Genomic DNA, 24,401 nt, shown 5'->3' with positions numbered 1-24,401 from the left:
TTGATTGGGGCATTTAGCCCATTTACATTCAGGGTAACTATTGAAAGATAGGAATTCAGTGCCATTGTATTGCCTGTAAAGTGACTGTTAGTGTATATTGTTTGTGTTCCTTTCTGGTCTATGTTGTTTTTAGGCTCTCTCTTTGCTTAGAGGACCCCTTTCAATATTTGTTGTAGGGCTGGTTTCGTGTTTGCAAATTCCTTTAGTTTTTGTTTGTCCTGGAAGCTTTTTATCTCTCCTTCTATTTTCAATGACAGCCTAGCTGGATATAGTATTCTTGGCTGCATATTTTTCTCATTTAGTGCTCTGAATATGTCCTGCCAGTCCTTTCTGGCCTGCCAGGTCTCTGTGGATAAGTCTGTTGCCAATCTAATGTTTCTACCATTGTAGGTTACATATCTCTTCTCCCGAGCTGCTTTCAGGATTTTCTCTTTGTCTCTGAGACTTGTAAGTTTTACTATTAGATGTCGGGGTGTTGACCTATTTTTATTGATTTTGAGAGGGGTTCTCTGTGCTTCCTGGATTTTGATGCCTGTTTCCTTCCCCAAATTAGGGAAGTTCTCTGCTATAATTTGCTCCATTATACCTTCTGCCCCTCTCTCTCTTTCTTCTTCTTCTGGGATCCCAATTATTCTAATGTTGTTTCGTCTTATGGTATCGCTTATCTCTCGAATTCTGCCCTCGTGATCCAGTAGTTGTTTATCTCTCTTTTTCTCAGCTTCTTTATTTTCTATCATTTGGTCTTCTATCTCACTGATTCTTTCTTCTGCCTCATTTATCCTAGCAGTTAGTGCCCCCATATTTGTTTGCACCTCATTGATAGCCTTTTTGATTTCTACTTGGTTAGATTTTAGTTCTTTTACTTCTGCAGAAAGGGTTTCTCTAATAACTTCCATGTTTTTTTCAAGCCCAGCTAGTATCTTTAAAGTGATGATTCTGAACTCTAGATCTGACATCGTACTAATGTCCGTATTGAGTAGGTCCCTGGCAGTCGGTACTACCTCTTGTTCTTTTTGTTGAGGTGATTTTTTCTGTCTTGTCATTTTGTGCAGAGGAGAATAGATTAATGAGAGAACAAAATGCTAGCAGGGTAACAACATCCCCAGAAAATATACTCTAAAGAAATCAGAAAAAACCTGAAGCAGTGGGAAAAGAAAGGGAAAGAGAGAAAAAAGAAAAGGAAAGAAAGAAGAAAAAAGAAAAAGATAAAGATAAACAAAAGCATAACAAAACAAAACAAAACAAAAACAGAATGTGATCAAATATGATCAGGCTGGATTATAGATCAGTGCCACACACTAGATTTTGGGTGTATTTTGGTCTGTTAAAAGAAAGTCCCTCCCAAAATTTTAAAGAAAGAAAAACTTATATATGTACAAAAATAAGGGTTGATATGATGAAGGGATGGAATATGACTGTAAAGATGGAAATTATAAAAAATTTTAAAAAAGGATTTGATAAGTTGTTTGAAAAAAGAAAGAAGAGGATTAAAAAAAAAAAAAGAAAGAAAGAAAAACGGGAGAGAATGTGATCAGGCAGGGGAGTAGAAAAAAAACCATACACTAGAGATTTAGAGTATATTTTGATCTGTTAGAAGAAACTATCTCAAGATTTTAAAGAGAGAACAACTTATATATATATGCCAAAAATACGGGTAACTACTATGAAGGGATAGAATATGACTTTAAAAATGAAAAATAAAAATGTTTTTTTTAAAAAAGGGATTGATAAGATGTTGGTTGAAAAAGGGAAAAAGAAAAATTCAAAAAAAAAGAAAAAAGGAAAAAAGAAAAAAAGACAGTTAAAAAAAATAATTAACTTTGAAAGACTAAAGGATCATGGTAAAAAAGCCATGAATTCTATGTGCCGTATTCCCCTAGCGCTGGAGTTCCTCCGTTCTCATTGATCGGTAAACTTGGTCTTGGCCGGCTGTTCTCGCTGATCTTCTGGGGGAGGGGCCTGTTGCCGTGGTTCGCAAATGTCTTTGCCGGAGGCGGAATTGCCCCGCCCTTGCCGGGTCTGGGCTAAGTAATCTGCTCGGGTTTGCTCTCCGGAGCTTTTGTTCCCTGCAAGCTTTCCGTACAGCTTTGGAGGCGGAGAGTGAAAATGGCGGCCTCCCAGTCTCCGCCCCGGCGGAGCCGAGAACTCGGGGTCCCGCTCCTCAGCGAGCCCCCAGAGAAAAGCAGTCAGTCACTCCCGTCTCCCCGGTCTCCGGCCACACTCCGCGCTCACCCGGCCTGTGACCGCGCCTTTCTATCTGGCACCCGACCCCGGGTGGAGTCTCCAAACCCAGCTGATCCCCGCGGTGTGCCCCCGCACCTCTCCTCCTGGGGGAAGAAGGTGAGTCTCCCCGGATCTGCCGCTTGTTGGGTCCCTGCTGGAGGAGCAGTGGCCCGACTGTGCTGCGGATCACGGTTTATGACAACCCCGAGCTGAGAGCCCGCGCCTGGGCTCCGTCTCTGCAGCCGGCTTCCCTGCTCCGATACCTGGGAGCTCTGCTGCACTCAGGCAGCCCCGGTCTTTCTGTGACCCCGAGGGTCCTGAGACCACACTGTCCCGCGAGGGTTCCACCCCCCACTTCGCCACCAGAGTGACGTCCCTCAGCGGAGCAGACTTCTAAAAGTTCCGATTTTGTGCTCCGCTGCTCTATCACTTGCCAGAAGCGGCCGACGGAGGCCCCTCCCCCGCCGTCTGTCCTCCGGAATATCGCCTCGGATTCACTTCTCCGCACGTCCTACCTTCCAGAAAGTGGTCGCTTTTCTGTTCAGAGAGTTGTTGCTATTCTTTTCTTCGATCTCCTGTTGAGTTTGTAGGTGTTCAGAATGGTTTGATCCGTATCCAGCTGAATTCCTGAGAGGAGACGAAATCCAGGTCTCCTACTCCTCCACCATCTTGCTCCGCCCCTTGGACCATACCTTCTTTATCCATTCGTCTGTTAAAGGGCATCTAAACTCTTTCCATGGTTTGGCTATTGCGGACATTGTTGCTATGAACATTTGGGTGCATATGGCCCTTCTTTTCACTACATCTGTGTCTTTGGGGTAAATACCCAGTAATGCAATTGCTGGGTCATAGGGTACCTCTATTTTTAATTTTTTGAGGCACCTCCCCACTGTTTTCCAAAGTGGCTGTACCAACTTGCATTCCCACCAACAGTGTAAGAGGGTTCCCCTTTCTCCACAACCTCTCCAACATTTGTTGTTTCTTGCCTTGCCAATTTTTGCCATTTTAACTGGTGTAAGGTGGTATCTCAATGTGGTTTTGATTTGAATTTCCCTGATGGCTAATGATGATGAACATTTTTTCATGTGTCTGTTAGCCATTTGTATGTCTTCTGCCCCATTTTTGACTTGATTATTTGTTTTCTGGGTGTTGAGTTTGAGAGTTCTTTATAGATCTTGGAAATCAGGCCTTTGCTTGTAGTGTCATTTGCAAATATCTTCTCCCATTCTGTGGGTTGTCTCTTTGTTTTGTTGACTGTTTCCTTTGCTGTGCAGAAGCTTTTTATCTTGATGGAGACCCAAAAGTTCATTTTTGCTTTTGTTTCACTAGCTTTTGGAGATGTATCTTGAAAGAAGTTACTGTGGCCGATGTCAAAGAGCTTACTGCCTATGTTCTCCTCTAGGATTTTGATGGATTCCTGTCTCACATTGAGGTCTTTCATCTATTTTGAGTTTATCTTTGTGTATGGTGTTAGAGAACTGTTGAGTTTCATTCTCTAGATAGCAGTCCAATTTCCCCAGCGCCATTTATTGAGGTGACTGTCTTTTTTCCATTGCATATTTTTTCCTGCTTTGTCAAAGATTTTTTGACCATAGAGTTTAGGGTCCATATCTGGGCTCTCTATTCTGTTCCATTGGTTTATATGTCTGTGTTTGTGCCAGTACCATGCTGTCTTGGTGATCACTGCTTTGTAATATAGCTTGAAATCGGGCAACGTGATGTCCCCAGCTTTGTTTTTCTTTTTCAACATTTCCTTGGCGATTCGGTGTCTTTCCTGATTCCATACAAATTTTGGGATTGTTTGTGCCAGCACTTTGAAAAGTGTCATTGTAACTTTGATGGGGATGGCACTGAAGGTATAGATTGCTCTGGGTAGCATAGACATTTTAACAATGTTTATTCTTCCAATCCATGAGCATGGAATGTTTTCCCGTCTTTTTGTGTCTTCTACAATTTCTTTCATGAGTGTTCTGTAGTTCCTAGAGTATAGATCCTTTACCTCTTTGGTTAGGTTTATTCCGAGGTATCTTATGGTTTTTGGTGCTATTGTAAATGGAATCATTTCTCTAATTTCTCTTTCTACAGTTGCATAATTATTGTATAAGAAAGCAACTGATTTCTGTGCATTGATTTTGAATCCTGCCACATTACTGAATTGCTGTATGAATTCTAGTAATTTGGGGGTAGACTCTTTTGGATTTTCCACATAAAGTATCATGTCATCTGTGAAGACAGTTTGACTTGTTTTTTTTTTTTCATTATCATTCTTTTTTAAAATTTTTTTATTGTTATGTTAATCACCATACATTACATCATTAGTTTTAGATGTAGTGTTCCATGATTCATGGTTTGTGCATAACACCCAGTGCTCCATGCAGAACGTGCCCTCTTTAATACCCATCACCAGGCTAACCCATCCTCTGACCCCCCTCCACTCTAGAACCCTCAGTTTGTTTTTCAGAGTCCATTGTCTCTCATGGTTTGTCTCCCCCTCCGATTTCCCCACTTCATTCTTCCCCTCCTGCTATCTTCTTCTTTTTTAATTTTTTTTCTTAACATATATTGCATTATTTGTTTCAGAGGTACAGATCTGTGATTCAACAGTCTTGCACAATTCACAGCACTTACTAGAGCACGTACCCTGCCAGTGTCTATCACCCAGTCACCCCATCCCTCCCACCACCCACCACCAGCAACCCTCAGTTTGTTTCCTGAGATTAAGAATTCCTCATATCAGTGAGGTCATATAATACATGTCTTTCTCTGTTTGACTTATTTCGCTCAGCATAATACTCTCCAGTTCCAGCCACATCGTTCCAAATGGCAAGATCTCCTTCCTTTTGATGGCTGCATAATATTCCATTGTATATATATACCACCTCTTCTTTATCCATTCATCTGTTGATGGACATCTTGGCTCTTTCCACAGTTTGGCTATTGTGGACATTGCTGCTATAAACATCGGGGTGCATATACCCCTTCAGATCCCTACATTTGTATCTTTGGGGTAAATAACCAGTAGTGCAATTGCTGGATTGTATGGTAGCTCTATTTTCAACTTTTTGAGGAACCTCCATATTGTTTTCCAGAGTGGCTGCACCAGCTTACATTCCCACCAACAGTGTAGGAGGGTTCCCTTTTCTCCGCATCCCCGTCAACATCTGTCATTTCCTGACTTGTTAATTTTAGCCATTCTGACTGATGTGAGGTGGTATCTCATTGAGGTTTTGATTTGGATTTCCCTGATGCCGAGCAATGTTGAGCACTTTTTTCATGTGTCTGTTGGCCATTTGGATGTCTTCTTTGGAAAAATCTCTGTTCATGTCTTCTGCCCATTTCTTGATTGGATTCTTTGTTCTTTGGGTGTTGAGTTTCATAAGTTCTTTATAGATTTTGGATACTAGCCCTTTATCTGAGATGTCATTTGCAAATATCTTCTCCCATTCTGTCAGTTGTCTTTTGGTTTTGTTGACTGTTTCTTTTGCTGTACAAAAGCTTTTTATCTTGATGAAGTCCCAATAGTTCATTTTTGCCCTTGCTTCCCTTGCCTTTGGTGATGTTTCTAGGAAGAAATTGCTGTGGCTGAGGTCGAAGAGGTTGCTGCCTGTGTTCTCCTTTAGGATTTTGATGGACTCCTGTCTCACATTGAGGTCTTTCAACCATTTTGAGTCTATTTTTGTGTGTGGAGTAAGAAAATGGTCCAGTTTCATTCTTCTGCATGTGGCTGTCCAATTTTCCCAACACCATTTGTTGAAGAGACTGTCTTTTCTCCATTAGACATTCTTTCCTGCTTTGTTGAAGTTAGTTGACCATAGAGTTGAGGGTTCATTTCTGGGCTCTCTGTTCCATTCCATTTATCTGTGTGTCTGTTTTGTGCCAGTACCATCCTGTCTTGATGATGACAACTTTGTAATAGAGCTTGAAGTTCAGAATTGTGATGCCGCCAGCTTTGCTTTTCTTTTTCAACATTTCTCTGCCTATTCGGGGTCTTTTCTGGTTCCATACAAATTTTAGGATTATTTGTTCCATTTCTTTGAAGAAAGTGGATGGTATTTTGATGGGGATTGCATTGAATGTGTAGATTGCTCTAGGTAGCATTGACATCTTCACAATATTTGTTCTTCCAATCCATGAGCATGGAACGTTTTTCCATTTCTTTGTATCTTCCTCAATTTCTTTCATGAGTATTTTATAGTTTTCTGAGTACAGATTCTTTGCCTCTTTGGTTAGATTCATTCCTAGGTATCTTATGGTTTTGGGTGCAATTGTAAATGGGATCGACTCCTTAATTTCTCTTTCTTCTGTCTTCTTGTTGGTGAATAGGAATGCCACTGATTTCTGTGCATTGATTTTCTATCCTGCCACTTGACTGAATTCCTGTATGAGTTCTAGCAGTTTTGGGGTGGAGTCATTTGTGTTTTCCACATAAAGTGTAATATCATCTGCAAAGAGTGAGAGTTTGATTTCTTCTTTGCCGATTCAGATGACTTTTATTTTTGTTAAAAGATATTTCTTTTTGTTGTCTGATTGCTGTGGCTAGGACTTCAAAAACTATGTTGAATAGCAGTGGTGGTAGTGGACATATCTGCCGTGTTCCTGACCTTAGGGGTAAAGCTCTGAGTTTTTTCCCATTGAGAATGATATTCACTGTATGTTTTTCATAGATGGCTTTTATGATATTGAGGTATGTATCCTCTATGCCTATACTCTGAAGAGTTTTGATCAAGAAAGGATGCTGTACTTCATCAAATGCTTTTTCTGCATCTATTGAGGGGATCATAAGGTTCTTGCTCTTTGATTAATGTATTGTGTCACATTGATTGATTTGCGGATGTTGAACCAACCTTGCAGCCCAGGGATAAATCCCACTGGTCCTGTTGAATAACTTTTTTAATGTACTATTGGATCCTATTGGCTAGTATTTTGGTGAGAATTTTTCCATCCATGTTCATCAAGGTTATTGGTCTATAATTGTCCTTTTTGATGGGGTCTTTGTCTAGTTTTGGGAAAAAGGTAATGGTGGCCTCATGAAAGGAGTTTGGAAGTTTTCCTTACATTTTATTTTTTGGAACAGTTTCAGGGGAATAGATATTGATTCTTCTTTAAATGTTTGGTAGAATTCCTCTAGGAAGCCATCTGGCCCTGGGGTTTTGTTTTTTGGGAGATTTTTGATTACTGCTTCAATTTCCTTAGTGGTTATAGGTCTGTTCCAGTTTTCTATTTCTTCCTGGTTCAGTTTTGGTAGTTGATACATCTTTAGAAATGTATCCATTCCTTCCAGATTATCTAATTTGCTGGCATATAGTTGCTCATAATATGTTCTTATAATTGTTTGTATTCCTTTGGTGTGGTTGTGATCTCTCCTCTTTCATTCATGATTTTATTATTTGGGTCCTTTCTCTTTTCTTTTTGATAAGTCTGGCCAGGGGTTTATATATCTTGTTAATTCTTTCAAAGAACCAGCTCCTAGTTTCGTTGATCTGTTCTACTGTTCTTTTAGTTTCTATTTCATTGATTTCTGCTCTGATCTTTATTATTTCTCTTCTCCTGCTGGGTTTAGGCTTTATTTGCTGTTCTCTCTCAAGCTCCTTTAGGTGTAGGGTTAGGTTGTGTATTTGAGACCTTTCTTGTTTCTTGAGAAAGGCTTGTGTTGCTATATACTTTCCTCTTAGGACTGCCTTTGCTGCATCCCAAAGATTTTGAATAGTTGTGTTTTCATTTTCATTTGTGTCCATGAATTTTTTTAATTCTTCTTTAATTTCCTGGTTGACCCATTCATTCTTTAGTAGGATGCTCTTTAGCCTCCATGTATTTGAGTTCTTTCTGACTTTCCTATTGTGATTGAGTTCTAGCTTCAATGCATTGTGGTCTGAAAATAGGCAGGGAATGATCCCAATCTTTTGGTACTGGTTGAGACTTGATTATTCTCTTGCTTTGCAATAGATTGTTCTGAATATATCTGTGAAGTCCATTTGGTCCAGTGTGTCATTTAAAGTCTTTATTTCCTTGTTGATCTTTTTCTTAGATGATCTGTCCATTTCAGTGAGGGGGGTCTTAAAGTCCCCCACTATTATTGTATTGATGTCAAAATGTTTCTTTGCTTTTGTTATTAATTGGCTTATATAATTGGCTGCTCCCATGTTAGGGGCATATGTATTTATAATTGTTAGATCTTCTTGTTGGATAGACCCTTTAAGTAGGATATAGTGTCCTTCCTCATCTCTTATTACAGTCTTTGGTTTAAAATCTAATTTTTCTAAGGATTGCCACCCCAGCTTTCTTTTGGTGTCCATTAGCATGGTAAATGGTTTTCCACCCCCTCACTTTCAATCTGGGGGTGTCTTTGGGTCTAAAATGAGTCTCTTGCAGACAGCATATCGATGGGTCTTGTTTTTTTATCCAATCTGATACTCTGTGTCTTTTGATTGGGGCATTTAGCTCATTTACCTTCAGGGTAACTATTGAAAGATAGGAATTTAGTGCCATTTTATTGCCTGTAAAGTGACTGTTACTGTATATTGTCTGTGTTCTTTTCTGGTCTATGTTACTTTTAGGGTCTCTCTTTGCATAGAAGACTCCTATCAATATTTCTTGTAGGGCTGGTTTCGTGTTTGCAAATTTCTTTAGTTTTTGTTTGTCCTGGAAGCTTTTTATCTCTCCCTCTATTTTCAAAGACAGCCTAGCTGGATATAGTATTCTAGGCTGCATATTTTTCTCATTTAGTTCTCTGAATATATCCCCCCAGTCCTTTCTGGCCTTCCAGGTCTCTGTGGATAGGTCTGTTGCCAATCTAATGTTTCTACCATTGTAGGTTACAGATTTCTTCTCCCAAGCTGCTTTCAGGATTTTCTCTTTGTCTCTGAGACTCGTAAGTTTTACTATTAGATGTTGGGGTTTTGACCTATTTTTATTGATTTTGAGGGGTGTTCTCTGTGCATCCTGAATTTTGATGCCTGTTTCCTTCCCCAAATTAGGGAAGTTCTCTGCTATAATTTGCTCCAATATACCTTCTGCCCCCCTCTCTCTTTCTTCTTCTTCTGGAATCCCTATTATTCTAATATTGTTTCATCTTATAGTATCACTTACCTCTCGATTTCTGCCCTCATGATCCATTAGTTGTTTATCTCTCTTTTTCTCAGCTTCTTTATTTTCCATCATTTGGTCTTCTATCTCACTGATTCTCTCTTCTGCCTCATTTATCCTACCAGTTAGAGCCTCCATTTTGATTGCACCTCATTAATAGCCTTTTTGATTTTGACTTGGTTAGATTTTAGTTCTTTTATTTCTCCAGAAAGTGTTTCTCTAATATCTTCCATACTCTTTTCAAGCCCAGCTAGTACCTTTAAATTCATTGTTCCTAACTCTAGTTCCAACATCTAACTAATGTCCATATTGATTAGGTCCCTGGCAGTCTGTACTGCCTCTTGTTTTTTTTTTTTTGAGGTGATTTTTTCCATCTTGTCATTTTGTCCAGAGGAGAATAGATGAATGAGTGAACAAAATGCTAACAGGGTAACAACAACCCCAGAAAAATATACACTAAACAAATCAGAAGAGACCTGAAACCAGAGGAAAAGAAAGAGAAAGAAAGAAAAAAGGAAAAAAAAAAAGAAAATGGAAAAGATAAAAACAAGTGAACAAAAACAAACAAACGAAAAGAGAAAACAGAATATGATCAGATATGATCAGGCTGGTGCATAGATCAGTGCCACACACTAGATTTTGGGAGTATTTTGGTCTGTTAGAAGAAAGTGCCTCCCAAAATTTTAAAGAAAGAAAAAATTATATATGTACAAATATAAGGGTATATACGATTAAGGGATGGAATATGACTGTAAAGATGAAAAGTATAAAAGATTTTATAAGGGGAATTAATAAGATAAGAAGTTGGATTTTTAAAAAAAGGGAGAGAATGTGATCAGTCAGGAGACTGGAACAAAGCCATACACTAGAGATTTAGTGTATATTTTGGTCTCTTAGAAAAAAGTGTATTCCAAAATTTTAAAGAGAGATCAACTTATATATATATACCAAAAATAAAGGTAACTACTCTGAAGGGACAGAATATGACTCTAAAATGAAAAATAAAAAAGATTTTTTAAAAAAGGGATTGATAAGATGTTGGTTGAAAAAAGGAAAAAGAAAAATTCAAAAAAAAATAGAAAAAGAAAGTTAAAAAAAATTAACTTTAAAAGACTAAAGAATCATGGGAAAAAAGGCATGTATTCTATGTGCATTATTCCCCTAGGGCTGGAATTCTACCATTCTCATTGATTGGTAAACTTGGTCTTGGCTGGCTGTTCTTGCTGATCTTCTGGGGGAGGGACCTGTTGCCGTGGTTCCCAAATGTCTGCTGGAGGCAGAATTGCCCGGCCTTTGCCGGGGTAAGTAATCTGCTCAGGTTTGCTCTCAGGAGCTTTTGTTCCCTGTAAGCTTTCCATAGAGCTTTGGAGGATGAGAGTGAAATGGAGGACTCCCAATCTCCGCCCCAGAGTAGCGGAGAACTTGGGGCCACACTCCTCAGTGTGCCCCCAGAGAAAAGCAGTCAATCACTCCTGTCTTCCTGGTTTCTGGCCGCACTCCGTGCTCACCCGGCCTGTGACTGAGCATTTCTATCTCTGGCACCCGACCCCGTGTGGAGTCTCCAAACCCAGCAGATCCCTGCGGTGCACTCATGTGCCTCTCCTCCCGGGGGAGGAAGTGGAGTTTCCCCAGATCTGCCACTTCTTGGGTCCCTGCTGGAGGAGCAATGGCCTGACTGCGCCACAGATCACGGTTTATGGCAACTCCGAGCTGAGAGCCCACTCCCCGGCTCCATCTTTGCAACCCACTTCCCCGCTCCCATACCTGGGAGCTCTGCCACACTCAGGCACCCCCAGTCTTTCTGTGACCCCCAAGGGTCCTGAGAACACACTGTCCCAGTGAGGGTTTCATCCCCCACTTAGGCACTGGAGTGACGTCCCTCAGTGGTGCAGACTTCTAAAATTTCTGATTTTGTGCTCTGCTGCTCCATCACTTGCCAGTAGCAGTTGAAGGAGGCTCCCTCCCTTGCCATCTATCTTCCCGAATATCGCCTCGGATCACTTCTCCGCACATCCTACCTTCCAGAAAGTGGTCGCTTTCCTGTTCAGAGAGTTGCTGCTATTATTTTCTTCGATCTCCTGTTGAGTTCATAGGTGTTCAGAATGGTTTGATCCTTATCTAGTTAAATTCTGTGACCAGATGAAATTTAGGTCTCCTACTCCTCCACCATCTTGCTCCTCCCCCCTCATTCATTCTTTAGTTTGATGCTCTTTAGCCTCCATGTATTTGATTTCATTCCAAAATTCCTCTTGTGTTTCAGTTCAAGTTTCAAAGAATTGTGCTCTGAAAATATTCTTGGAATAATCCTTATCTTTTGGTATCAGTTGAGACCTAATTTGTGTCGCAGTTTGAGATCTATTCTGGAGAAAGTTCCATGTGCACTCGAGTAGAATGTGTATTCTGTAGCTTTAGGATGGAATGCTCTGAATATATATGTGAAGTCAATCTGGTCCATTATGTCATTCAATGCCCTTGTTTCCTTGTTAATCTCTGCTTAGATGGTCTGTCCTTTGCTGTGAGTAGGGTGTTAAAGTCCCTTACTATTATTTTATTATTATCAATGTGTTTCTTTAAGTTTTTGTTATTAATTGCTTTATATAATTGGTTGCTCCCAAGTTAGGAGTATAAATATTTACAATTGTTAGATCTGCTTGTTGGATAAGCTCTTTAAGTAGGATATAGTGTTCCTCTTCATCTCTTATTTCAGTCTTTGGTTTAAAATCTAATTTGTCTGATATAAAGATTGCCACCCAGCTTTCTTTTGATGTTCATTAGTATGATAAATGGTTCTCCAACCCCTCACTTCCAGTCTAGATGTATCTTTGGGAAAACATATTGATGGGTCTTGGTATTTTTATCCCATCTGATACGCTGTGTCTTTTGATTGGAGCATTTAGCCCATTTACATTCAGAGTAAAGTTGAAAGATATGAATTTAGTGCCATTGTATTACCTGTAAAGTCACTGTTTCTACATATTGTTTCTGTTTCCTTATATTCTATGTTACTTCTGGGATCTCTTTGCTTAAAGGATCCATGCCACCTGAGTCTCCAAACCCTCCAGATTCCTGTGGTGCAGAGAGGGTCTCACCATGGTTCTGCTACTTGCTGGGTCCCTGCTTGGAGGGCAGTTGCCTGATCATGCTGCAGTTCAAGGTTTATGTCAACAATGAGGTGAAAGCCCACTCCTAGGCTTGCTGATTGCAGCCACCTTCCAGCTTTGATGCAGGGAACTCTGCAGCACTCAGGCACCCTCATTCTTTCTGTGAACCCAGGGAGCCTGAGACCATACTGTCCCACCTAGGATTGTGCCCTACTTTTCTACCTGTGCACCTTTCAAGCAGGATGTCCCTCACTGGTGCAGGCTTCTAAAAGTTCCTATTTTGCACTCTGCTGCTATATCACTTTCCAGCAGCCAGCTGATGGAGGCTCCCTCCCCTGACAGTTTATCTCCCAAGATATCACCTGGGGTTCAAGTTTCTGCACCTCCTACCTTGCAGAAAGTGGTCCCTTTTTCTATTTGTAGTATTGCAGCAATTCTTTTCTTAGATCTCTGGTTGATTTCACAGGTGTTCAGAATGATTTGATAGCTAACTAGCTGAATCCCAGGGACCAGATGAAACTAGGGTCCCCTACTCCTCTGTCATCTTCCTCCCTCCCTAGAGTCCCTCTTTTATACCTACTCTATTTTTTAAATGAAAAATTTATTAAGGAATAATATCAGTTTAATATAATTTAAGTAGCAGTTCATAAAAGGGAATATAATAGAAAAATAGTATATAACACATAAAGATTAAATATACATATAATGATTAAATATAAATTTATATTAATTATATATTGAGTTGACAAATATATAATGCTCTTTGGGGCATAGTCACAGAATATTGGAAAACATTTTTAATTTTTTACATTTTTTTAAAAATTTATTTTTTGAAAACATTTTAAAACATAAGTTTATTCTATGACTGTATTATTTGAATCACAAATTTTTATATTTCAAGTTACTAATAAGCTTTGACTATCATTTTTGATAAAGTTAAAATGTACCTTCATATTTTCAGCTAAACGTGAAAGCTTACTTAGAAAACGATATGCTGCTCCTCAAAAAAATGGCCTCTTGATCAGTTTCTACATTTTGCTACCCGTCCTTATTTTAACTGCCATCATTGCTCTTAAATGGAATAAAATAAGATTTTGGAACAGAGAGGGAACAGTGAGTGGAGAGTAAGTAAATTTATTATTTTTAAAATTAATATTAAAATCTAATTGAGGAAGAACTAAAATGTAATTCAGAATATTGCAAGTAGGACTTAAAAGTGTTGAATTTGGATCTTGGATGAATTGGGTTAATATTTAGAAGTATGGAGTCTTAGTATACACCAGTTTTTTTTCAGATTTCATGGAGAAGTTATTTTTCTTGTTCTTATAGGTCCAGAAATAACTGAAGCTACTCAATAAATTCACAGTGCCTTTCAAATTGAAGCCATGTTGGCTACAATTGCTTTAGTAGTCTCTATCTATAACCTAAGCAACCTCATTTTTTTTTTTTTTTTTTGCATTGACATTCAGTTTTACCAAGGAGATTAATAGAGATAAGGAAGCAAATTTTGTGAATAGATTATGTAGAAGGTGAAAAAAAATGTTAAAAAAATATATGATAGTAAAGGAAGGATACAGACATTGCCCATTTTGCAAGGACAATGCCCATTTTGCACTTAATTAATATTGCTCATATGTTTCTAAAATCAGAATTAAGCTACTTGAAATGGGCACCACAAAAACTCTAGTTAACATCTGTCTCCATACATAGTTATAAAATTTTATTTTCTTGTGATGAGGAGTTTTAAGATCTATTGTCTTAGCAATTTCAAATGTGTAATACTTTATTATTAATTATAGTCACCATCTATACATTATATACTCATTACTTAATTGTTTTATAACTGGAAGTTTGTACCTTTGACCTCCTTTGTTCATTTCACTCACCCCATACCCCCACTTCTGGTAACCATCAACCTATTCTTTGTATCTATGAGCTTATTTTTTGTTTTAAAAAAATTTTAGAGAGGCGCCTGTGTGTCTTTCGGTTGAGGGTCTGCCTTGGCTCAGGTCATGATCCCAGGGTCCTGGGATCGAGCCCCATATTGGGATCCCTGCTTGATAGAGAGCCTGCTTCTCCCTCTGCCTGCTGCTCCCCCTGCTTGTGTGCTCCTCTCTCTGTCAAATGAATAAATAAAATCTTCAAAAAAACTTAGATCGCACACATAAGTGAGATCATATGGTAGTTGTCTTTCTTTATCTAACTAATTTCACTTACATACAGCTTTTTTTTTTTTTACCATATCACCATACAAGTCAACATTTTGCTAAGTCAGTAGATATTTAGGGAAAAGAGAATACGGAAGTAAGGTTAAATAAATGGGTCTCATTTTATATGCTACAGGAGAAATGTCTCTGTTTCTCACTTGTGCAAATAAAGATAACATAATGATGTAAAACTTCCATCAAAAAAAACTCTCAAGAAAGTGGACTTATGAGGAACATAAAGAGTGTGAGAAGGATTTGCAAATGATATATTAGATAAGGTGTTAATATCTAAAGTATATAAAGAACTCATATAGTTCAACATCAAAAAAACCCCACAAATAATCTGATTTAAATATGGGCAAAAGACCTGAATAGACATTTTTCCAAAGAAGATATATAAATAGCAAACAGACACATGAAAAGATGCTTAACATCACTAATCGTTAGAGAAATGCAACTCAAAACCACAATGAGATATGACCTTACACCTGTCATAATGGCTAGAATCCAAAAAACAAGAAATAACAAGTGTTGGCGAGGATGTGGAGGAAAACAAAACAAAACAAAAATCTTGTACTCTGTTGGTGGGAATGTAAATTGGTGCAGCTATTGTGGAAAACAGTATGGAGGTTTTTGAAAAAATTAAAAAAGTACCTGGAGAGTATTATGCTAAATGAAATAAGACTGAGAAAGATGAATACCATATGACTCCACTTACGAATGGAAAAAATAATGAATAAACAAACAGAAAGCAGAATCAGATCTATAAATACAGAGAATAAATTGCTGGTTGTCAGAGAGGAGTGAGGTGGAGGGTTGGGTAAAATGGATGAAAGGGAGAGGAAGATGTAAGCTTCTAGTGGTGGAATGAATAAGACAAGGCAATAAAAGGCACAGCATAGAGAATACAGTCAATGGCATTGTAATAGTGTTAGAATCGGACAGACGGTAGCTACACTTGTGAATATAGCATAATGCATAAACTTGCCAAATCACTAAGTGTACACCTGAAACTAATGTAACATTGTGTGTCAACTATACTCAAAAAACACAGAAAAAATAAAATTACAATGTTTTCTAACCCTCAAGTAATGCCAATTCTTTTTTACAGATCTGTATCAGAAGACAGCAGTAGTAACAGCAACCAGTCATCAAGTTAAAGGTAAATTGAGGAACTGGATTAGTGAAAATGATATAATTCATAAAATAGTTTAAAAATTTTAAGAATACCTTAGTGTAAAAAAGTTATTATTCCATATTCCACCATCTTGATTCCTTTTTTTTTTTTTTAAGATTTTATTTATTTGTGAGAGAGAGAGAGCACAAGCAGGGGGAGGGGCAGAGGGAGACGCAGGCTCCCCGATGAGCAGGGAGCCCGACATGGGGCTCGATCCCAGGACCCTGGGATCATAACCTGAGCCGAAGGCAGATGCTTAACTGACTGAGCCACCCAGGTGCCCCTATCATCTTGATTCCTACTTACCAATATCATATATGATAAGACAAAGACTGAAACAAAGCTTTTGATAATTTTGTTTTACATTAATTTACAAATATATAATGTTAGCTAATATTAGCCAGAGATTTATTAACCAACATTTTCATGATAAGAAATGACTTTAAAGAGGTTCTAAATATGTTCCTAAAATATTTATGAATCATCATGCATCCTGCTTCCACAGTTAAGTTTTTAATTTGGTAGATTTACACAGATTGACTCACAATATTTATATTTCTTCCTCACTGAGGTACCATGGTTATTGTTATCCTTATTTTAGAAATGAGGAAACAGACATAAAAAACTTAAATAATGATCTATGTGTACAAAATTTTAGTAAATTTTGGAGCTGGAATTTCATTTAAGACAACCAGATTCCAAGGTTTAACTCTTAAGAACTTCATAATTTTGAGACCTATAGCTTGATATATGCCTGGTGATGGAAAATGGAATTTGCATTTATTGAGGATCTATTAGATGCAAGGCAAAATAATAAATGCACTGTCCCTCCAGGTTAGAAAGACAATTCTTTACTATAAAATGGGATAAAGTTGGCATTTGTATATATTCAATATATCCATGAATTTTCTGTATATGTACATATATGCATTTGTGTACCTATATATTCAAATTTATAATCATATACATAAAGAAATCCTAATATTTGACACATTAGACCTATCACTGGGAGTAAATGTAAAAATTAAAAATTCAACCATAAGTGAAATCAAGAGTTCATCCAATGACTAATTTGCCATTCCTCCATACTCTACTTTGATGGAGAGTTAAGTCAATGGATCTCTGTTTCCCTCTGCCACCAAAGAAAACATTTATGACTACTTGCCTCCACGTAAAATGGTCTTATTTCTCAGTAGGGGTAAATGGGAGAGTTGGTGGTGAGGAAGGAGCTGGAGAGAGGTTTTGAATATGATTGAATGAGTGAGCCCTATTCAGCAAGGGATATGTAAGCAAAGAGCTGGAGGAGGTGCAAGTATTTACCCAGTTTAGATGTTTGAAAGTAGGTACTTGACTTCCCAGGGTCAACTCACAGGAGGCTTTTATTTCAATGTAAGGGGTACAGTGCAGCAAAGAGAGTGCAGGCAAGCCATGGGCACCACAGAGACACCTCATGCGCAAGGCCTCAAGGCTCCTTATTGTAAATTTTAAAGAGCCCATTACAAATCCCACTGCCATCGTCTGGGCAAAAGGTGAAACCAGGCATCCAGGCTCTCCCAGAGATAAAGATAGAGTTTTTCCATTCCAGCTGTAAATCAACTCTTTCTGACACAGGGGTAGAGCTGTCAGAGGTATCCATGCATGTATCTGGGCAGGAGCTTTCCAAGCACGTGAATGATCCAATGAAAAAATAAGTCAGGAATGTTTGATGAATAAAAGCGATGTCAGTTTGGCTGGAGCAGAGTTAGCAAGAGGGCTGTGGTAGTGAGTAGGTCAGACAGTAAAACTCCTGGAGGCTGTAGGAAGTCTTGGGGGGCATCTGTGTTTTATTCTCACTGAAAGGGGGAAATCACTGGAGAATTAAAGTTTCAAGCACATGACTTCCACTTTAAAAGGCTGGTTTGTTAAAAAATAAATAAAATAAGGCTGGTTTGTTGATTTAGTCTGTATAATGGCAAGAGTAGAAGTGGGGAAACCAGTTAGTGGAGAAACTACTGTAGTAATCCAGGAGGGAAAGGAAGGTACCTCCAACCAGGGATAGTAAATATGGTCTTAGGAATAAATTCTGAAGGTGACCCAACAGAATGAATTGACAGTTTGAATATAAAGTATAAGGAAAAATGCTTAAATAATGTTTACTGATAAAGCAGTAAGATAATCAAGGTTACATGTAAATGCAGACTTGTTTTCAAATTTGTGCTCTTAATACATTTTAAAATTTACATTAAAATTTATGAACATTGTGAGAGAAAATCTACACAGGTAATGGTGAGCCAAGACAAGTGTCTGGTATGCCCTGACAAGCAGTTTGTTTTCTCATCTGTGAGAAAGTATTTCTCATTTAAGGTATTTTTGAAGTGGTAAAGGGAGGATTTAGCATGAAATGGTTTGCTTTTTGAAATTTTACTGGGATAAAGTAGGAAAAAAGTCAGTCAGACTCAGTAAGAACCAGAGACCAGTGAAATAGTTATGAGACTACGGAATACACAGAAATGCAGGAGGAGGCAGGATCAGGTAAGAGGAAAAGAACAAGAAAGTTTTGGGTGATATAGCAGAGATAGACTCAATTGAAGGGATGACTGGATGGGTGTTTTTGGGTTAGAATACAGGAGAACTACAAAGACAAACATTTCTGACACAATGAAACATTTCTGACACAATGGATGATGACACCTTTTACTCATGACATATTGTGTAGCCAGGTCAGAACCAGTTTGTGTTGGAATGATGATGTGGAGGGGCTGAAGAATGAGTTTGGTTTTGAACATGTGTATGTATGTGGGACACCTGTTGGAAATGCACAGAGGACTTCTGGAAGTACTCTTCCTCTGAAGATAAAAATAGACAAATTAATAGTTTTATTTATTTCTTCACATATTTTTATTGTTCTTTTCCTCTGTTTCCTTGCTGGTGATTTTCTTTTATCCACATGAATTGTTGAAACTGTGTAAATGAAATGCATGTGAATACCACTCTATAATATTTCCCTTTACTGGGGCTGTCACAGACAATTCAGGAAAAAGAAAGCTGGGTTTAAGAATTTCATGGAATACAGGCATAGACTGTGATACCGTAAGCAGTGTTCTATATACTAATTACTTGTTACACCTGTAGTTGCATAGCAAAATTAGATAGCTTTTATTAACAACTAAGATTTAGCATTTCTTTTTTCTATATTTGTTTTACAACAGTGACTAAATGATGTCAAAAAGCCATAGGTTGGAGAGAGTATTACTAAGACACTCACCATTAACTGACCTGATTCAAGAATGGAAAAAAAAAACAAAAACTGCTATTCTCTCCTTTTGTTATGGCTTAAAGCTTTCAATTTCACAAACAAAAATAAATCCTGAGAGTGAAATATATAGGCTTGTGTCTATTGATTCTTCTGCCTGGTGTGATCCTTTATGGGGAAAACAACTTTGCCTCTTTTGAACCAAGAAAACTATTACATCCCAAGCTGTAAGCATTCCATGGGCTGCTGCCCACCCTCAGATGCCCAGGGCCATGCTAACTGCTCCCTTCTCAGGAAAAGACACCCACAGTTCACACCTTTCCAGTAGCTCATGGTTCCCTGCTCTATCTATTCCAGGCTTTGGGGTATTGAGAGGAAATATTGCTAGGTAAGACCAGCCCCAGGACCCTCTGATAGTCACTAACATCATTCTATCTTCAGGGAATTGCTTGAACTGAGTTCCTGGTCATAGATAACTGTTGTGTCTCCAAGTGATACTTCCTTGGCCTCAGGTAAATTGAGATCTAGGATATATCTTTGTCCTTTGGGGAACCCAGAATTGTTACTCCTTTTTCACTGAGCTGAGCTTTTCTGGGTTAGATTTTCTTGCCTCAGTGCCCTCCTTCCCATCTCCCTCTTACTGAGATGAGTGTACTTCTGCATACCTCAAGGCATTGATGGATAAGGGAACCATCAACCTAGCTGGAGTCTAATGAGAACCTACAGAGCCTCCATCAATAAACAAAGATTTTTTGCTCCTGATTCAGGTGTGGGAGTACCTCACCACAGAGACCAAGAGATTCCTTTTCCAAATGTCCATCAACTGATAAATGGATAAACATTGTACAGATAGTGATCTATGCATACAATGAATATTATTCAGCCATAAAAAGGAATGAAACCCTGATACCTCTACAAATTGGGTGAACCTTTGAAATCATTATGCTAAGTGAATAAAGCCAGTCACAAAACCCATATGTTATTCATTGGTATGAAATATCCAGAACAAAGACATCTGTAGAGACAAAGTTTGGTGATTGTGTAAGGCTGGGTTGTTTAGGAGGGGGCTAAAGAGCTGGGGGTGAGGAGTGGTGATATATATGGTGGTGATCAATATATGAAAAATCCTAAAATCATTCAATTGTACACTTTAGTGGGTGAATTGTGTGAAAAAAATACATATCAGGATGATTCTACCATAACTTTCCTTCATCCTCATTGCCATTAACTTATTTTAGTTCATTATGATCACTGGCCTGCCTTATTTTAATAAAACTTTCTGAGGATCCCAGGTGTACTATTAGCAGGTCCAAGTTTTAATCCTGACTGGAGTTTAACGTTGCAACTATTGACACAATTCATCCTTGCAAAAGGCTGTACTGGGATAAAAGAAGGTATAAATGAGAGATGGGTAGAAGTTGAGTTAGGCTGTGGATATGTGTGGTTTAAGATTTCTCTTAGAACATTCAAAGACAGTTGCATGCTTTTGTCCACCTGGGACATATTTCCTATTTGTCTTGCTGCCCTTCCCACCTCTGTAGCTTCCCTGCTAGTGCTTAGAGTAACTGTTAACAAAACACTTAAGTTTCCTTTCCCTTTCTTCAACTGATTACAATCTAATACTCTACGAATACGCACACAGTTGAAGAAAAGTGCTTTTTGATTGTCTTACCCAAGATCAAGTTCAATATTCCTGATTTTTCCTTATTTTCAAAGATAATAAGTTAAATGCAGTAGCATTTAAATAAAAAATTTCTTGTACAAGTTGTTAACATTTCTATTTTCTTCTCTTTCCTCCACTACAGCCAATAAATCATGCCAGAAAACCATGGCATGGAGAATCAAAATTACTAAGAACTTCACCAGAAAACAAATCATGCTCATTTGCCCCTATGTCACTAATGAAGGGTTTAATCAATGTAACCTTAGCCAGAACAAATCAGTTGTATGCAAAAGCATAAGCTTGTTTCTGGTGCTTCCTCTTCTTCAACCTGTGGCAGCTGCCCAGCCAGTTGGGAGCCCTAAGGGTGAGCCAGCATGAGCTGAAAGCAAATGCAGTCCTTACTCACAAGGCTGAGGAGAGTGTGGTGGACTCCTGAGTACTCCTACTTTCCAGCCTCAGAGCTTTCCAATGGCCTTTAGCCCTGCCATGCTGGCTGTGCTCTGGCCCAGCATCTTTCCTTCTCTTTGCACTGCTCTCTGAGCTTAGAAGACTGCACACCCATCTGGGCAAGACTACTGGTGTCTCAACCACCTCTTTTTGTCTCCAAGCAAGGCCAGGCTCTTCGTGGAGAGAAATTTCCTGTAACTCTGGGATCCCTACCTCTCCCTTTCTAAACCCTCTGCTGGTTCTTTCCTCTCTGTCTCCCTAACTCCCAGGCCAGGGCTGAGGATGTTAGCCAAGGTATCCACTCTCTAAAGCAAGGGTCAAGGGAGAAGATTGCTGGGAAGATGGTTAGTGGGATAACTAGCCTCACCTCATCCCACAGATAAAACTACATAACACTAACATCAGTGTAACTAACCCAGAAAACAACCCAAAGACTGACAGAACAAACTTCACAACTAAATGAAGAGAAAAAACCACAAGAAAGAGTGTAGGAATGGTGTAGATATGGTGGGAGAGCTAAATGGCCCCAAGGGACTGTCAGTGGAAAGGAGGAGCCTGTAGGCATGGAGAAGCAGACTATCACACTGGGGAGTTCAGATGGGCAAGACAAATCTCCATAACATTTGGCTTTGAAACCAGAGGGGCTGAATTTCATGAGTTCCTACAACCAGCAGAACTTAAAACTTAGAGTTTTAAAAATCAGACTCAGCGGGATGCCTGGGTGGCTCAGTCCGTTAAGCGTCTGCCTTCAGCTCAGGTCATGATTCCAGGGTCCTGGGATTGAGCCCCGCATCGGGCTCCCTGCTCAGCAGGGAGCCTTCTTCTCCCTCTCCCACTCCCCCTGCTTGTGTTCCCTTTCTCACTGTGTCTCTCTCTGTCAAATGAATAAAAAGTTCTGTAAAAAAAATCAGACTCAGCTCTGGGAGAGCCAGGAGGCAAGGGGAAACTGAGTGTTTCACCTTAAAGCGATAGCACAACAAATAGCCCTGCAGAGATAGAGCATAGAAGCAGCAGTGTGAAAAATTCATGGGGCATGGAGGAAGGAGAGTTGTTTACTAATCTCATATCATGTCTTGCAGGGACAGAGACATTTGGGAGACTCCTCTAGGAACAAAGGAGCTGGCAGGTGACATTTCCCTCCCCTGCACCCCAGCATAAACACAGGGCCACTAGCTAAAACCCGTGAAGCACCAACTCTAACTAGCTAACTTGCTAACACTGCATGTCTTGCCCCCCTGCAAGTTAGTGGATCCACCCCCATAAAATATGCCCTTGGCCAGAGTCCATCCAAGGTAGTATCACAAGCCTGGCAGTGGGCAAACAGCCTGGACAGGGCCAACATTACTCCAAAGTGACCCCTTCCCCAGGGTGAGGAAAAAATAACCACACACACCAGTTAGACTGCATCCTCAGCAGTGGGCCAGGGGCAGACAGCTGGTCTGACTGCAGGCCCCACCCACCAATGAAAGCTTTTCAGGAGACAACACAAGGGAAGTACCCTGAAGTTTGGTCCTACCACATCTCTGGCAAATGCCTGTTCTAACTCAACTCAAGCCCGTCAGCCCCAGATTGGCGCACTAATACCATAGAGACCAAACACCGCCCACAACAGGCAAAGAGAGCCACTGCAGATGACTGGACTGAAGGGAAATGCAGCTCAGCCACAACAGCAGGGTGCATGCAACACACATAGGAGATACCCCTGAAACAGCTGGTTCTAGTGAACAGCGGACATTGTGCTGCAGGGCATTTCATAAGACCATTGTATTCAAGAGCAGATGTAATCGATTCCTAATACAGAGAAACAGACACAGAGAGTTAGAAAAAATGAGGAGACTGAGGAATATTCCAAAATGAAAAAAAAATAGGACAAAATCATAGCAAGATCCCTAAGCAAAATGGAAATAAGTAATATGTCTGATAGAGAATTTAAAGTGATGATCATAAAGACACTCACTGGACTTGAGAAAAGAGTGGAAGATAATAGTGAGACCCTTAAAAAAGAAATTAAAAAAAGAACCAATCAGAGATGAAGAACACAATAAATGCAATTAAAAATATACTACATAAAATAAATAGTAGACTAGATGAAGCAGAAAAATGAAACAGCGACCTGGAGGACAGAGTAGTGGGAAGTAATCAAACTGAGAAGATGAGAGGAAAAAATTATGCAAAAAGACTTGGAGAACTCAGCAACCCCATCAAGCATAATAACATTCACATAATAGGGATCCCTGAAGGAGAAGAAAGAGAAAAAGGGACAGAATATGTATTTGAAGAAATAATAACAAAACTTTCTGAATCTGGGGAAGGAAACAGAAATCCAGACCCAAAAGTCACAGAGATAACTGAACAAAATCAACCCAAAAAGGTCCACACCAAAACATATAGTAATATAAAAGTAGTGATGGGGTACCTGGGTGGCTCAGTCAATTAAGCATCGAATCGATTTCAGCTCAGGTCACTATTTCAGGGTCATGGGATCGAGCCCCGAATCAGGCTCTGCACTCAGCAGGGAGTCTGCTTGAATTCTCTCTCCCTCTCCCTCTGCTCCTCTCCCAGCTCTCTCTCTCTCTAAAATAAATAAATCTTAAAAAGAAGAAAAAAAAGACAAAAAACAGGAAAAAATAGAAAACTTCTAGCAAGATGAGAGAAGTAAAATTAACATATCTGTATGAACAGTAAATGAAATAGACATATTGCTTCAATTAAAGCTAAATATTGTCAATCTAGAGTTAAAAGAAAGCTATATGCTATTTACAAATACACATATACACTTTAAAAGTAAGGATACACTTTTAAAAATGTTTTGAAATTACTTTTATTTATTTATTTTTATTTTTATTTTTTAAGATTTTATTTATTTATTTGACAGAGAGAGACACAGGGAGAGAGGGAACACAAGCAGGGGGAATGGGAGAGGGAGAAGCAGTCTTCCTGCTGAGCAGGGAGCCCAATGCGGTGCTCGATCCCAGGACCCTGGGATCCTGACCTGAGCCGAAGGCAGACGCTTAATGATTGAGCTACCCAGGTGCCCCTGAAATTACTTTTAATGTAAAATAAAACATAGATGCAGAAAACCAACATATGAATGCATTTTATGAGATGCCATCCTTGTAACCACCATCCAGATGAAAAACAGAACTATCCCAGTCACCCAGCAGCTCCTTCCTGTGCTCCCCTCAGTCACACCTGCCTCCCCCACCAAAGTGACTTCCAGCTGATTTCATAACAATTATATCTGTATATCTTTATAGTTCTGTCGCCC

At 39.2% G+C, this 24,401-nt stretch overlaps 1 protein-coding gene across 1 annotated transcript in view; it reads left to right on the top strand.

Annotated features, from left to right (window-relative positions):
- Positions 1-15,774, top strand: part of LOC116637752 (A disintegrin and metallopeptidase domain 3-like) — a 145,093-nt gene extending 129,319 nt beyond the window's left edge. Inside the window, 2 exon segments of the mRNA XM_032413245.1 lie at positions 13,369-13,531; positions 15,726-15,774. Coding sequence (XP_032269136.1) covers positions 13,369-13,531; positions 15,726-15,774 — 212 coding nt within the window.
- Positions 15,775-24,401: the final 8,627 nt, after the last annotated feature.

This window comes from Phoca vitulina, unplaced genomic scaffold (assembly GCF_004348235.1).
Source record: "Phoca vitulina isolate PV1807 unplaced genomic scaffold, GSC_HSeal_1.0 scaffold15, whole genome shotgun sequence".
Lineage (NCBI taxonomy): Eukaryota > Metazoa > Chordata > Mammalia > Carnivora > Phocidae > Phoca > Phoca vitulina.
Note: the sequence above shows the minus strand (reverse complement) of the source record. Positions and strands in the feature narration are given on the sequence as shown.